Source organism: Scardinius erythrophthalmus (genome assembly GCF_964197995.2).
Source record: "Scardinius erythrophthalmus genome assembly, chromosome: 6".
In the NCBI taxonomy this organism is placed as follows: domain Eukaryota; kingdom Metazoa; phylum Chordata; class Actinopteri; order Cypriniformes; family Leuciscidae; genus Scardinius; species Scardinius erythrophthalmus.
In genome coordinates, this window is record NC_138226.1 from 15,999,563 (window position 1) to 16,015,909 (window position 16,347).

A 16,347-nucleotide genomic window follows, 5' to 3' on the forward strand; every position below is an offset into this window, starting at 1 on the left:
TGAATTTGATGTAATTATTACATCGCAGAATATACACAGTATGTTTTCTTCTCTTTGTCTCATTTATGGCTCTGATTCTTTGGATGCCAAACATGTAGCGAATCAGCAAATGAGAAACAATAGAGGAGAATTGGATGTCAGAAGCCTGTATTTGGTTTGCAGCCACCGTAGTCCTGGATTTGGTGTTGGCATTAATAATACATCATTGCTTAAACCAACTTCTGCTTTAGACTCAGCAGGACCTCGCCGCAAACACAATACTGGATCACAGGGTGGCTCATATTGCTTTGTTACTAGGAAACAATCTGTCATGCATTAGAAAGCAAACAGCACATTTCATCTCAAATGACCAATTCAGCTCTCAAATAACCGAAATTTGCCATTTTTTTTGGTCAGTCTCCATTTACATTTGCCACACTTGAGTGCAATTGTGTCTGTGAGCATTCTCTTGTTTCTAGCACTCCATTTTGGCCAGGTTTTAGCTGTTTATTTCCTGCCATTGGTCCAGAATCATTGACTTGGACTTAATTACAGTGCCAGACGCCAGCATGATGAAGAGAGCGAAGGAGAGAGCTGTGTTTTCCAGGTGATATTTCTCCACCGGGGCTGCCAGCAGCAGCTGTGACAGGTCCGTTTGCAGCTTTCTGCCTCAAAAATGAAATCCTTATGAAATCCTTTTAGGTCAGCCGTGTCACAAATAACATTTCATGCGCAACTGTTTTGCTGGATAATAGGAGCCGCAAATAAAAATGGGACGCTGTAAATACGACGCATTTGGAATGAAATGCCATAATTTAAAACAATAACGCACATACAATCACACGTAAACATGTGCACACGTAAACATGTGCACACACAAACGCGCGCACCCTGTCCCTCCCTCCCGTGGCAGCAGTGGGAGTCCTTGACAGTGTGGTAGCAATGATAAATCACCTTTCCTGTTAATTCTCTCAGTCCTTATGTGTTGTGCTGCTAAAACAGGGGCTCGGAAATCAACTTGACAAAACTATAAATGTAAAAAAATATCACTTGGAGGGATCTGGGCTTATCTCCAATTTACATGTTATTAGATTTGTATTGTGAGCGGCTGCGTTGAGGAAAAGGGAAGAGCGAAAAGAGATGTTTGCGATAAGAGAAGATAAAATGTCTCGAACCACTTTTGATATCTTTGATGGAAAGTCATGACAAGGAGAGTGTAAACCACTCGACTGATTTTTAATATGATAGACAAGGCACTCTGCGATGAATTGAGTGGAAACCTTGGGAAATTTAGCAACATTCTCTCAATAAATAGCTTTAATTGACCTTGGGAGCTGAAAATGTGCCATATGTTGCAAGTTGCAGTGTTTGAATTGAGGTCCCAGTGGACCTTTCAGCTGATTTCTCCAATGAAGGCACTGAGCCGGAGGAGGGAGAGAGAGGGGGAAAAGCATTGCAGCATTTGGCTAGCCAGTCACTGTGATATATTGACAGGTGAAGCCTGTGTCCTTGCAAACCTGTGTTCCTCGCAGCAGGAGAATTGAATGTTTAAAACGTGGAGGATGTCAGTTCCCCTCTCCGCTACCTACAGCAGACAATTACATTTTATTTGACCTGCCAATGCGGGCTGAAGAAGTTGCCTCCTTCCAGGGGAGTGGTTATGACCTTTCAGTCTCATAAATGGAGACAACAGTGCATTACACAGAGGTGAATCTTTAAAACTGCATTGTCTGCTCTCTCTTCTGCATTCCATTAAATATTTCAACAGCAAACTGTTTTATTGACCTAACCGAAAGTGGCCAGTTTGAAGAACCTCTTTAAAAATGTTAATGTATCACTAACTCTAAAAAACAGAATGATATTTTGATAATTAAATATAAGAGCACCAAGGATATTTTTAGGTAAAAAGACAGTTAGGTCGGAGTCTGTAGTTCCACCCGACCCTGTTGCCCTCTTTCCTCTACCACTGCTTCCTGTGAACTCTTGTACTGTCCTAGAAAATAAAGGCAAGAATGCCAAAAAAGAAGTTAACAAAAAAATTAGAAACGTTAGAGAAAGACAGAGAGCGATTTATACAGTATGGATAAAAAGAATGATAAGAAAGAAGAGACTAATCACTGCTTAGTATGCAAAGACAGACAGATAGATACTGTAGATAAGATAGATAGATAAGATAGATAGATAGATAGATAGATAGATAGATAGATAGATAGATAGATAGATAGATAGATAGATAGATAGATAGATAGATAGATAGATAGATAGATAGATAGATAGATAGATAGATAGATAGATAGATAGACTGCAACTAGGGTACATAACAAAACATAAAAACAAGAAAAAGACTAAAGCATTTTACCTTTACAGCATGTGTACACATGTAGACCACAGTTAGAAATGTGTGTTGTGATCCGTAGCGGGCAAATTCCATTAGAATTACCTAAAGGTGCATATGTTGTGCATATGGGCACGGTGAATACACACGTGTTACAGGATTCTACCAGAATCACAGAACCACAGTAATCCTGTTTCAGGATTCTACCAGACACAACTATCTACAGCAGAACCGCTAAACCCGCTCACACCCACTTGGCTTTGCTCTTTTCTGCTCTTTAATTCCGAGATGAAAATTAGCCATTACCAAATTCCTGCTGAGAGTCAAAGTCAAGTGCTGGAGTCGGTCGGCCCTGGATTAACAGGTAACATTTGACTTGGAAAGCCTTATCTCTGAGAAATGCACTGTGGTGTTTCTCTGTCCTCTCTCTCGCTCTCTCTCTCCTAATGTTCCCTACACTTAGAGATTAAATCGCTTGCTGCACAAACCCATTTGAGAGCACAAGGAAGGTGAGGGGGATAATCAGCACAGGCACTGGGCCGTGTTTCCTAAACGCGCTCCCAAACATTACTGTGCACGGGCATAAAATTAGCGTCGGGACCTTAAAACGCTGACATTTCGCATGACTTTTGGGAAAGTGACACCATCATATTTTCTTGTAGGATATCATTAAATTTCAACTGCCCTGTGGCAGAGACTTTCCATTAATAACCAATTCTGTGTGTCACTCCGTGCCCCTCTTCTGAAATAATGAGTCCTTTGGTTTGGCTTAATAAATTGAAACATATTCTCAAGGCCACGCTGAAGACAGCCGCACAGATGGGCAGGCGAAGGGGAGGAAATCTTCATAAATCCTTAACTGTCGCACACGGTCAGGGATAAAAACAAAAGCAGCCTTTATGGTGAACAGTTCACCACCAGAGGAAAAAAATACAGGTCTTGTGTGGTGGCAACAAGCTACAGCAAACTGTTAAGATTATAAGACGCATACACAGAGCATAAAATGATTGTTAGATCAAATAAATTAACAGCAATTCAACTTTTGGTTATTTTCTACTTTAAAGATATAACAACTTACAGTTTTTAACAACATCAACTATCATTATATACTTTGGCGGGCAGTAGGGGTTTAGATCATTGTGGGGGGACTAGCCTCGCCAACAGTTCACCCATCATTATTTACTAACCCTGTCATTCCAAACCTATATTTCCAAACCTATATCTGTGAAACACAAAAGAAATTTTGAGGAGTGCTTTGTCTAAACAATTAGTATCAATTAGGTCCAAAGCAACATTGAACCCCATTGACTTTCCTTGTGAAACTTTGTGTTCCAAAGATCGATGCTTTGCGATTTCATGTGCTGTATTGTCGCAGACATCTTGTTTTCTGGTAGTGGGCCATACAGCAGCGGCAAAGCAAAGAGTCTCTGATGCAAACCCCAGCAGAAGAAGATATCTTGTCTTTTTATATGGCCTGTGTCATATTTATTGCATAAAGGTCAGAGTGTTCATTTGTTCAAAGTCAGCGTTTTTCCACGCTCCTCCATGTAATAAATGCAGAGGGGATGTCATTATCGGACCGCTGAGGATTAAAGGCTTGACTGCCTGTGATGACTGCATAAAAAAGCCCCTCCACTACTTTTGTTTCTTCAAGTGAGCGTCCTACAGAAAGACCGCACTCGGCATACAATGACAACCATCGTTGCCAAAAACAGACACTCCTCAAAGGTAGATGAAGCTTTAGTGAGAGAGGGTTGCATAACCCGATTAATAAAGGTAAAGAAGGATGAGTAAATAATGTTCTCAAAGGCCTATGAATTAATTGCCTTTTGAGAAGCAAATGTATGCAGGACTCGTATGTAGTGGAGGGTCTTGTTTAGGGTCTATGTGGGGGGTGATGATCACTAAGGTCTGGAAATCAAACATGTCTCGGTTTAGGGGCTGTTGACACGACACTGTTTTCAACTAAAAACGTAAAACTTTTTATGCGTTTTGGCCGTTCATTATTAGCATGCATTACAGAAGTAATCAGCCCAAAATGAGTCCATTTATTGATCATTGAATGCTTACTGGTGCACACCCTGAAAGCTAGATTAGCCTACTACAATCACACTTTGGAAGCCTTCTGCGCAATCTAGTGCTAATCATCTCTAGAGATGGGTCTGTGTGGACATCTTTATTTATTTTTGTTAACTGGAATTGTCCTCAGCTCACATCTGTTTGAATTTTCTCTTCTTCTATCTTTTATAAATGCAGATATTGCTGTCCTTACACAGAAACAAATGTGTTTCGGCGCCAATATGTAAATGCCTTCCACATTTTACACGCAATGATATTAGAAATTCAAACAAGGAGTAAAAAACCCGACATAATCAAAACGCTTTGATAGAACAAGCACTCGAACACTGAGAAACGGGAGATAGTCTGTGAACTGATCACAGTGGAGTGCGTTTCATCGAAGACGGGCGGACATATTAATGTGATTCGCAGCAATCCTACAGGGAATGAGGATGTTTGGGGCGACAATCGACTCTGGCACTAATCCAGGCTCTATGTACTGAGCCGCTTTGGAGACAGAAGATGAAAGACAAAAAGAAATGTAAATGTAAACTTTTTAAAAAGCAGAGCTTAGGAGCCCCCCATCTGACGCCCTCTCTCTGTGTATCTCATGCCCTCATGAGCAAAGGAAAATGGATGCAAATCCATTTGCGTCTGGTTCACAGCTATAAAAAAATACTTAGGATTTTTAAAAGCGGGTGATGTGTTAAACGTGTGGAAATCTGTTTTGATAACATTATTCATAACACTGGCTTTGCGCAGCTTGAATTAATAACACTCCATTTACAGATGGAAGAAAGCTGGCATGGTATTTCCAGTTAAAGAGATTAATTTTTAAACACCTAATTGACAGGCTGGGGTTAGGCGGGATAAGCAACAGCATCTCCGGGCCTGTGGCTGCAAAGTCAAGGTGACTGGAACACTTAGGCGAGCTTTCAAATGCTAGAAGAGAATTAGTATTCCCGCAGTTTTTCTCTACCCCCTATTCTCTTTTATTAGGAACGATTTTGTTCACAGTGAAAGGATATAACAGCCCTAAGTATCCGTTGATAATTATGGAACAGTGAAATTGTAAAATTTGACACACTTTACCCTAAACTCAGCAGCTTAATAAGAGAGCTGCATTACTGTGTAAGTGCCCCAATATGACATTAAAGGGATAGTTCACCCAAAAAAGAATTTATAACATTTACTCTCCCTTGTCTCGTTATAAACCAGTATGTTTTCCTTTTCTTTTGCAGAATACAGGAGAAGATATTTTGGAAGTCAATGAGGTCCAAACAACAAAACAGAATTTCCATTTTGGGGTGAACTGTCCCTTTAACACAAGTTATAATGGATGTACAAAGTGAAATCTGTTTTTTATGTCAGTAAAACATCTTTTTTAGTTACGTCTGGTAAATCTGCCTGTGAACATGATGTTTACAAAAACAAAAACGTGCACAGAAAACAATGATCTTTGAGGTATTTAATTGTTATGTCTGGGACGTCTGGGTCATAGAAAGTCAGGGTCAACCTTACCTTAACACAACAGTTGTTCTTAAGCTTTTTGCATCTTGAATTGCAAATTAGCATAAACGGCATTGCTAATGGTTACATTTCGTCTGTCCAAGGGCAAGCAAATGATAAATATGTTCACAGCAGTGCGCATACCGTTAAGGGCAGATGCTAAGTACAAGGGATATGTACTTAGAATTCACAAAGAGACTGTCCATGCTGCACAATGAACCATGTTCATTCTAATTGCCCTTGTAGTGCAAAACAAAAAGAAACTCACTTGCAAACTGAGCGAAAGGAAAACGCTGGAACTACCAGTGCAATCAAAAAGCGAAGCCCTAACCCTCTAGGCCAAGAGCTGCATCTTTCCTTTTTATCAGAGCAGGTGTCTCTGCAGCACATTGCTCCCTTTGAAATGAAGGGTAACATAAAACGGCCCTGGCGTGTTGTGATGGACAAGGAGATTTCACCTTCTCTAGTGAATGATAATACATTATTAAATTTGCCTCTCTGCTCGTGAGATACTCTTAGCTGACCACAGCATATTTATCTCTCTATCTAAGCCTTACATCTTGGCAGGAGAAAGCATTCTGACACTTTTAAGGCATTTCAAAGATTAGAAAGAATCACTCGCTTTTCAACATTCCTAAAAGCACTGTCTTTCTTGTGGAATGTGATTAGCAGTCCATGGTATCACGTAATGGAACATTCATGAGGGAGAACAAATATCCAAATGAAGCGCCATGTCCTGGAGGGACGGCCCACGTTTGCATCATCAGCACTATTTGTTTCGCTGCTCACAAACTTGATTGATCCTCTATTGAATGTTTTTTTCTTTCTTTTCGCACCCCTTCATTTCGACAGAACACACTGACAAGTTGTTTGATCATACACCACGATTGTCTGCCAAGTCACATTCCAGATCCCCAATGGCTAATGATCCAGCCTTTTGTCTTAGGAAAAGTCGGCCGAGTCAGCACAAGCCTCAGTCCGTTTCACTTTTGAAGCCAGAATCTCAAGGACACTTAAAAAGGCAATAGAAAACATGCTTGGAAAGCAAGTGTGTCTGATGAAAGGAGAGTGTGCAAGTATACCATGATCAGACATGAAGTTAAAGAACCGGAGGTGTGTTGTAAGTAACATGTTTGCTAAGCAAAAAACAATGTCTCTATAACAACGCAAGATGGTGTTCATAAAACTGCTGGACCGGAAACATTTCTGAACTAACTACTGTATTCCTCGCTCAATAGTTTTGGCTTCTGGTTGATCAAACTGAAATCAGTGAAACACATTAAAATAAATGCTTGATATGCAATCAAATGTTTTTTTATTTTTTGAAGTAGGGAGTAATGAGTAACAACTTTTCGAATTCCACCACAATAATTAACAGGTACTTATATAACAATAAAAATTTTATTTTAAATACATTTCTTGTAACCGTGACTTCTTTCAACTGTGACTTCATATCTAACAATGTGACTATTTCTTATCTTAAAATTTGTGTCACAATTACCCATTTATTTATTTTATTTCATTTTCCATAGTTACATTCGTCTTCCATAGTTACAAGTAACTTTGTGTTCATTTTTGTATTTACAGACTACTACAGTGGAAAACATCCCACTTTCCACATCATGCTATATGATACAGCAAGAATCAAACATCATAATGTTTACTTTGTTCAAAAGGTCCACCAAATTTGTACAATTTCCTTCGCAGTACGCTAAGTGAAATTAGCCATATTATTTCTCAAGCGTTATGCTCTAAATGAAATAAAGCCTCTGTCCTTAGGGTTTGTGAAGACAATTACATCAGCGAAGCAATCTAATGAGTTTTCATTCTTGCACTGCAAGAACAATATCTAATTCTGCAAGATACAAAAAAAAAATAAAAATCACAGTAGATTTCCCCATTCCCTTCATGTCTATTAAATTTAATATCATGAAACTTGAAAATCCAAGATCTTACAATGTTAGTCCATCTGCAAGTAACAATACACAAATGTAATGTTACATAAAGTCAGACTAACCTTAAAAGTATAAAAGCATGGTTTTGTACACCACTTTTTTAAGGATTCATATTTTTCTCTTTCATTTGAGTTTTTAAAAGCAAAGAACTTTTATTTTCGCATCTTTTGATGTTCTTAGGGATGAGGTATTTTATGATGAAATCATATAATGGCTAACACATGCTTTGCCATTCACTGACCAGCTGGCAAATTATCGGAGTGATACTGCGGCTGCCATGCTCCATTATTCATATGACTGCATCTCTGCGCTTGTCTGTTTGGCCAAATCAGATCCGATTATTCCACGCACATTTAATGCTGAATTCAGAGGAGGGGGTGTACGCATCAATCACTCGCATAACCAAAGTCATGATGTACTGTCAATAGAGAGACTCAGTGATGGTACAGTGTTTCTTTAAAGTCACACAATATGCTTGTGATGAGGATGTGGTCATTTACGTATTTGAATACTGTGTTAACTACGAAAGGGGGAAAGGGTAATAATCATATATACACTTGTAAAATGAAGGCATCAGGATTATTTGTAGCAATACTCAATAAGAAGTGATGCTTTATGTAGACCTAGAAAGAAATTACTTCATGATCAGGTGTGATCATTTCCCCCGTTTTTTCAGGACATTTAGGACAATTGTAAGCATTATAAAAAATGTGGTACAAAAAAGTACTGGAAAAAGTGTTTGTGCGCTTTTACAATACGAGCATCCTTTACACAAATCAAATTTCGCATAGCTAAACATGCCATGCGGCATCAATATTACATTGCCACTCATCAATGTCATCACATATGACTCATCTGTTATGATCAATAATGCAGAAATAATTTATGTGAGAGCAGCTCTCATTTGGTAAAAATAAACCTCTACCATTCCTTTGGGTAAGTGAAACTGTTTGCAGTTATTATCCCATAAATTACTCTTCTAGTGTTGTTATTGTGCGGCGCTAAACTACAGCGCCCGCCCATATGTGGATATATTCACGAGCGGCTCCCCCAAGGAGAGGAACCATGTTAAATGTTTGATGTCCAAAATGAGTTTACTGCCAAAGGCTTTAGAGCCTTTCAAATTTCCTTGTTTGTCAACTACCTGCTGTTTCACAAGAGCGAGGCTTGTCAAAAACAATTCTGACAGATTCCCTTTGTGAAGCAATTCAATTAGTCCAGACTTTATAATAAATGTGAGCAAACTGTTCGCTTTTTTGCTTCACTTCAAGGTAAAGCGCTACTTAAAGCGGTCTAAAATTCTGCTTGCACAGATATGCTGGCAAAACATGACAGAGATGAAGGACACCAAAGAGTAGCTAACAATGTATTATTTTATAGAACTTTTTAATTTATTAACTGAGAGTGATAGCATTGAGGTCTTAAATCGAGAAGTTCCTTGTCTTTATGAGTGAATCATTACAACAAAAAAACACTGATTTATTCAGTAATGAAACAATTTAGTGTTCATATGAATGAGTCATTGAATTATTCAGTCAACCGATTTGTTCAAAACAATTGGAACTAAACACTCTGGAACAAAACAGGTTACTGTCTGTGAGTGTATTACTGAATCATTAACTAAACTGATTTATTCAAAATACATTGATTCATTCAGGAACAAAACAAGAGACTGTCTTTATGAGTGAGTCACTGGATCATTTACTCAAACAGATTCATTCATTCTTAATTCATTTAGGAACAAAACAGTGATACTGTGTGTTGGTCGGAAGCACACAACGATAATGCTTTGACTTTTCTGGGAACTAGTTTTGGAACAAAAATACACAAAATAACTGGCAAAATTGTAAAAAAAATTCTAAAATTTAAGCTACTTAAAATGAACCTCTTTTTTTATTGAACTGTTCATTCATTTACTCGAACAGATTCATTAATTCCTGATTCACTTAGGAAGAGGAACTTCTTGTTTATTGAACTGTTGTATTGAAGAAATATCACATACGTGATTGTGCGGTATCATTACCACAACAGCACTTTGATTGCACTGGTGATATTCTAACTGCACGAGACACAAAAACTGTCCCAAACTCATCTGCTGCCTCAACCTGCTTGGATACAGGTGACGTAAAAAACCTCAATCGTAATATGTCACACTGAATCGAAAGTGCACGACGTAGCATTAATTTAATGCTCTGCCAGGACCATAAAGATCAAACAAGTGGAGAAATATCATTAAACCATTGGAATGTAATCTCATTTGTCTAAACAAACTGATCCAATGAACAACCCTAATTAAAAAGCCTGCCATAAACAAAAGCAGGCCAAGCCAGACGAGCCCCTCCTCTTTAACAATGGGACACATTTATTTTATTAATCTAATGCATCATGTATCATATCATTACAGTTCAATATATCTATCATTAATTTTATTCCCTTCACTTAAGGCTTTTATTGGGATTACTTTGGTTATTAGTTGGTCTAATGTATTGGTTACCTCCAGATCCGGCGCTACGATCTCTCTCATCTCGCGGCATAAACCTGTGCGTGTTATTCAAATTGCCTCATTTATTATGATAGCTTCCTCATGTAAATTGTGCTGACTGCTCGCCCTTGCACAGTCCTCATTAGACTAATGAAAACCTTCAAACGAAAAAACTAAACAACCTGCCAAATAAAGGTCTGAGGTTATTATGAAAATTACAACTCTGGGAGCCAGGAGAAGCTCTGTTCATTAATTCATGCTCAGCAAATTGGTAACTAATTTAGTTGCACTCCTCTGCATTAATGGATTATTTTATAAAAATGTTTTCCACAGCCCGAGACCTTTGCCGCACACGTTAGAGAGCTTTGGATTCTAATCAAGAGGAGTGACATATTAAGCATGCCAAGCATCTGAATGATAATGCAGCAGCGATGCAAATAGACAATGTGGATTTTCACTCGGTCGGAGAGAATCAGGACCAATATAACTCAATTGATATCTTAAGGGGCTGGTGGAACCGTGGCGTGCTGGGGGATTAGACAGATCCATCTCCACATCTCTATTGGGGAACGATAGGAAAAAATGAATCACGCGTACTGTGATAATGTTATCATAAACAGGCCAAGATGTCAGTGGCCTCGTATAGTACACAATCAGTCACTAGAAACGTGAGATCGAGAATGAACAAAACACATCGACCGCACACACCAATCCCCCTAAGACCCACACAAAAACCTCATCTTCAGCCCCCCCCCCCACCCATCACACCTAAGGTCTGACCTGTAAATTCATATAATCATGCTAATTACTTTGATTCACAGGCTTGGTTGGTCTATGGGAGAGAGCTACACAGCGCCTCCTCTCCGGGCAGATCCAGCAGGGGACGTGCAGCCCAGTGATTTCCACCGTGGTTTTAATGTCATTATCACCCTCTCCAACACTTCCCCAGCCCTGCATTCCGCCTGGAGACAGTTCTCAAATCTATTATATGCATCATTTTGTGTTTATGCAAAGCATATGAGAGGACACTTCATTTTTTCTTTGCCAGATAAAAGTAAATATTGAAAACTGAAAAGTATAGAAATTTGTCAAATGTTTAGCAGCCTCCAATTTTATACTCAAGAGCTGGAGATTTGTTTGGATTGAATATAGTAAAAAAAAAAGGCATCTGGGAATCATAATCAATGTCTAAATTTGTGTTCTTAAAGTTTTTAAATGGACACTCCACCCGTGTTTATTAAATTATTTGGTAACACTTTACAATAAGGTTCATTAGTTAACATTAGTTACCTTAGTTAACATGAACTAAGAATGAACAATTCTTATTCAGCATTTATTAATCTTAGTTAATATTAATTTCGACATTTACTAATACGTTATCAAAATCAAAGGTTGTATTTGTTAACATTAGTTAATGCACTGTGAACTAACATGAACAATGAACAGCTGTATTTTTATTAACTAACATTAACAACGATATAACAAAGAATACTGTAACAAATGTAGCCTATTGCTCATTGTTAGTTCATGTTAGTTAATATATTAACTAATGTTAACTAATGAACCTTATTGTAAAGTGTTACCAATTATTTTTGTTCAGAGTGTAAATTGATCAGGTTGGATGGATTTCAGTCTAAAAAATTAATTAATAAATAGACATAAATAAACATATATATATATATATATATATCTCCATGGTGCAGTGATATATATATATCTCCATGGTGCAGTGATATTATAAATGGTAATGTTAAGGTACTAAGATAGACTACCTTTCAAAAGTTTGGGGATAGTAAGATTTTTTATGTTTTTGAAAGAAAGTATTGTGCTTACCTAGGCAGCATTTATTTGATCAAAAATACAGTAAAATCATTATAGTAATATTCTGAAATATTATTACAATTGTTAATATATTTTCTGTTTTAATATATTCAAAAATGTAATTTATTCCTGTGATGGCAAATCTGAAAATAGATCAATTTTATGGATTCTTGCTGAATAAAAGTATAAATGTCTTTCAAAAAATAAAATTAAATAAAAATCTTATTGAAACAGTAGTATATATAGCATTCTACTTGCTACATGCATAGCTATAGTTATCAACACGTTTCTAAACTAAGCTATTTAATTAATAGTGCAAGTTACTATTACTTGCACTTACTTAAAAGCCCATTACAATCCAAACAAACATTTTTGTACCAAGTTTTCTGTATAAAAGAGAGATTAAAGGATTAGTTCACTTCAGAATTAGAATTTCCTGATAATATTACTCACCCCACGTCATCCATGATGTTCATGTCTTTTTTTTCTTCAGTCGAAAAGAAATTAAAGTTTTTGAGGAAAACATTCCAGGATTTTTCTCCATATAGTGGACTTCAATAGGTTACAATGGTTTGAAGGTCCAAATATCAGTTTCAATGCAGCTTCAAAGGGCTCCACACGATCCCAGTCGAGGAATAAGGGTCTTATCTAGCGAAACGATCGGCCATTTTCTAACGTTATTACGTAATATGTGGCGCATCGCAGAGCTACTACAAGATGAGCATTTGTGGTTAAAACTATTTATTTATTTATTTTTTTGAAAATGACAGATCGTTTCACAAGATAAGACCCTTATTCCGCGGCTGGGAACCCTTTGAAGCTGCATCGAACTTTAAACCATTGTACCCTATTGAAGTCCACTATATGGAGAAAAATCCTGGAATGTTTTCCTCAAAAACCTTGATTTCTTTTCGACTGAACAAAGAAAGACATGAACATCTTGGATGATGAGGGGGTGAGTAAATTATCAGGAAATTTTAATTCTGAAGTGAACTAATCCTTTTACCGTGTAATAAGAAAAATATCATGGAAACCAATAACTTGATTTTTGCACAGTAGTGCCATACCCCAAAGTGTTTCACAGATATTTCCATAAAATAAAACAATAGAGCTATTTTGTTGGATTTAGGTTTTGAACTCTGACCTTTCTCGAGGTGCATTCTTTTGGCCTCATGGCCGATGTCGTGAGTTGCCAGGTCGCCCTCTTTAGGCCCGGGTAAGATGCTGGGAGACAGACCCAAAAATGCCTGGTTCATCGACAGTCCATTCTGATGCACAGCTTTGAGAGAACACAGAGACACATTATTCCCATCTTCACACGCTCTCAATTGACAATGCAAAACACCTCGAGTGATAAATAATTATTCTAGTTGAAAAGAGCCCTCGTCGTCCAGTGGCCAGAGAAGGTTAATACGTCCTTGGCTTTCAACTGTTAGTGACTTGTGGTATACCTCATCTCCAAATCAATGCGCCAGTCAATCAAAATCACATTTGCCACTCTGCCTGGCGTGTGCAATTCTCAGTGCAATTCTCTCTAACATCTGAGATGAGGTGACAGAACTTAAGTAAAAAAAAAAAAAATTATTCTGTTTATGAATAAAAAGGCCTTATTACAAAAACCTGCGATTCACTAGATTCACTGGTTGAAATACATAAATTCAAACATTCAATGGGTTCCTAAAGTCTGAGATCACTAGTGAAAAGGATTTAGCATTTTTATAATTTAATAAAACATTTTCATTACAAAAATTAATGAAAAAAATGACCAATTCATTAAATAATGGGTTTTGCTTTAACAACAAGAGAGATGGAGCTGCATGAACTCCACGAGTTTGTGTAAAATCTGATTATGTTGATTTGAGTTCACATGATCTGTGATGATCCAAAGAGCATCTTGAGCTTTAATGGAAGCAAGAACATCTGACCATCGGTACAAAGTTGTTCACCTGATCAATGTCACACATTTAATGATTTGATTTTGAATTGAGCAGTCTTATTTTGTGTCTAAATGCCTTATAAGGTCTCTGTTCATAAATTCTTTAACCATTTTAACAACGTATTTCCAGGTTCAAACCCCAGCTTTTCAATGTAACTTTTGGAGCTCAAATAAGTTTTTAATCAAAATAAGCACTTACTCGTTAAGACACCGCTTCCAGAATAACATCATAAAACATGGTAGCATATTTCAGAGATGATGAGAAACATACATACAGGCTCTCTCAGTGATTAAGGACATGGTTTTTATTTTATGACACAGCTAATGATGAAAACATTTGAGGTCTGTCTTTGCACAACATGAGACAGAACCAAACTTAAAGATAGTTAATATCTCTTTGCCAATCTGTTGAAAACAACAGAAAGCGGGAAGGGGCGCACGTGTGCTACGCTCTTAACAAGAGGCACTTTTAGTGCGGTATTTAGCAGCTCTTGAATGTATGTGCGCCTGTGTGCGGAGACGCTGGAAAAGACGAGGGAGAGAAATTGAGAGACAAAGAGAGTGGGAGAGAGATTTATGAGGTGAACATACGCATTCTGTCGGAGGAGCTCTCCGTGTGCGCGGGAGAGCTGGAGACGCTGCTGCTGCGCTGGGATGAGGGACGGCTCCCCGGCCTCCTGCCGTCTTCCAGAGAGGGGGCAGGGGAGGGACTGTCGGGGACCCGTTCCTGCACAGCCAACAGGAAAAACAAACACAGCCAGGGCGGCCATTACATGACACATTCTTTTCAGCAACACACCTCTATGGACACACAAGCGTCCATGCTTTTTTTTTCTTGCTTTTTTTGAGGCACCGCCCCCCCCCCCTCCTTCCCCTTCTCTGCATCCTTTCCTTGCTCTCTTCCCAGGCTATTGTCTGACAGACTGTTCCCTGCAATGCCGTATGAAAGCACGGATCGCGCACCACCCAGCCCCCTCCACCTTCCCCCAATGGCTGATGAGAGATGTGCACGACACAATGAGAGAACGGCGCTGTGGGTTACCTTAATCACTGATGTCACCATTCGGGATGGGGCACTCTGTCCCTGTGCTGCGGCGGCCATATTGGCGATGGTGCTGAGGTGGTTCATCTGACTCATCGCCATGGTGACGGATGCGGGAGGCAGGCTGACAGGGATCAGGGGGTGGGGCATCATCATAAACGGCAGTTCCAAGCCTGAAGATGAGAGGGGAAAGTAGCTGATTAATTAATCATTTCTGGCATTAAGTTGTGTGCAAATGGAAGACGCGTGTGCGACAGAAAAGAAAGCGTACTGCTGAAGAAGAGAGGAAGATTTAAAGGAGAAACGCAATGAATTATTCACACGTGACCTATTGTGCGAGCGGCGTGGCTTACAGAGTAAATATTCATTAAATAATAATCGTCACATTAGATAGTGTATTATGTTAAAGCTATTGACGACAAAAAAAAATAATTTGCGGCATATTTTCAAGCCATTATGGTTATTAGAAACATAAATATTCACTTTTGTTTTTAATAATACATATCGCTGTTAATAATATATAGCGTTCTGGTGATTACAGTCATAATAACCTAATAATTGTGAGATTTAAACTAATCTTTATTATGTTGGGAAAGGGAAAAATTATGGAAATATTTCACCATTAATAGTAAATGCATTCAAAATATCTGTGGAAAAAGAAGGCAAACATGAAAGGCATTAGTTAAAATGAGCAAAAATGAGCCAATTAAAACTAAGTGTGTATCATGAGATGCCTACAAGCTAATTACGAGTATTTGTGCCAGAAACTCCATTACTTGTATAACGGAGTGCATTTATAACGTCATTTTTTCAAGTCCTTGATAGTTACACAGGATTGAAATAATTAAGACATTCAAAGTATTTTGATGAGGCAAACCAGATCCTGCATGAGGACATGTGATTGTACTGTTAAACTCATATATAAAACTAATGCGAACTGTGCTACATTCTTAGACAGTGATTAAATGGGTAGAAAGGAAGCTGTCCCGCTTTTTCAAAGGACATATGCACACAAATAAGGTCACAGCCTAGTGTGTGTCCCTGAACTAAAGACCCACTCACTCCCACTCCTGACTTTGAACTAAAGGATCAAAAGTAACTGAGAGAAATTTCAGTCTCGGGCGGTCAAAGGCACCACTCGAGCGCTTGAAAGAAAACTTGAGCGTTCGCAGTGGATCCGATCGAGCGGGCGGCCCCGTGCTCCATCCCACACTTCCCCGATATCGCCTG

At 38.4% G+C, this 16,347-nt stretch overlaps 1 protein-coding gene across 10 annotated transcripts in view; it reads right to left on the minus strand.

Annotated features, from left to right (window-relative positions):
• dachd (dachshund d) overlaps positions 1 to 16,347 on the minus strand; it is a 106,136-nt gene that overhangs the window by 16,346 nt on the left and 73,443 nt on the right. For 8 of the 10 annotated variants that reach the window (XM_081367494.1, XM_081367490.1, XM_081367498.1 and 5 more), the window contains 3 exons: positions 15,118 to 15,290; positions 14,667 to 14,802; positions 13,284 to 13,418 (listed from right to left, as the gene is read on the minus strand). In XM_081367494.1, the coding sequence (XP_081223620.1) occupies positions 13,284 to 13,418; positions 14,667 to 14,802; positions 15,118 to 15,290 (444 nt within the window). Of the gene's footprint in view, positions 1 to 11,127; positions 11,281 to 13,283; positions 13,419 to 14,666; positions 14,803 to 15,117; positions 15,291 to 16,347 lie in introns of all 10 variants that reach the window. The other 2 variants (XM_081367491.1, XM_081367489.1) reach the window with 1 other exon arrangement.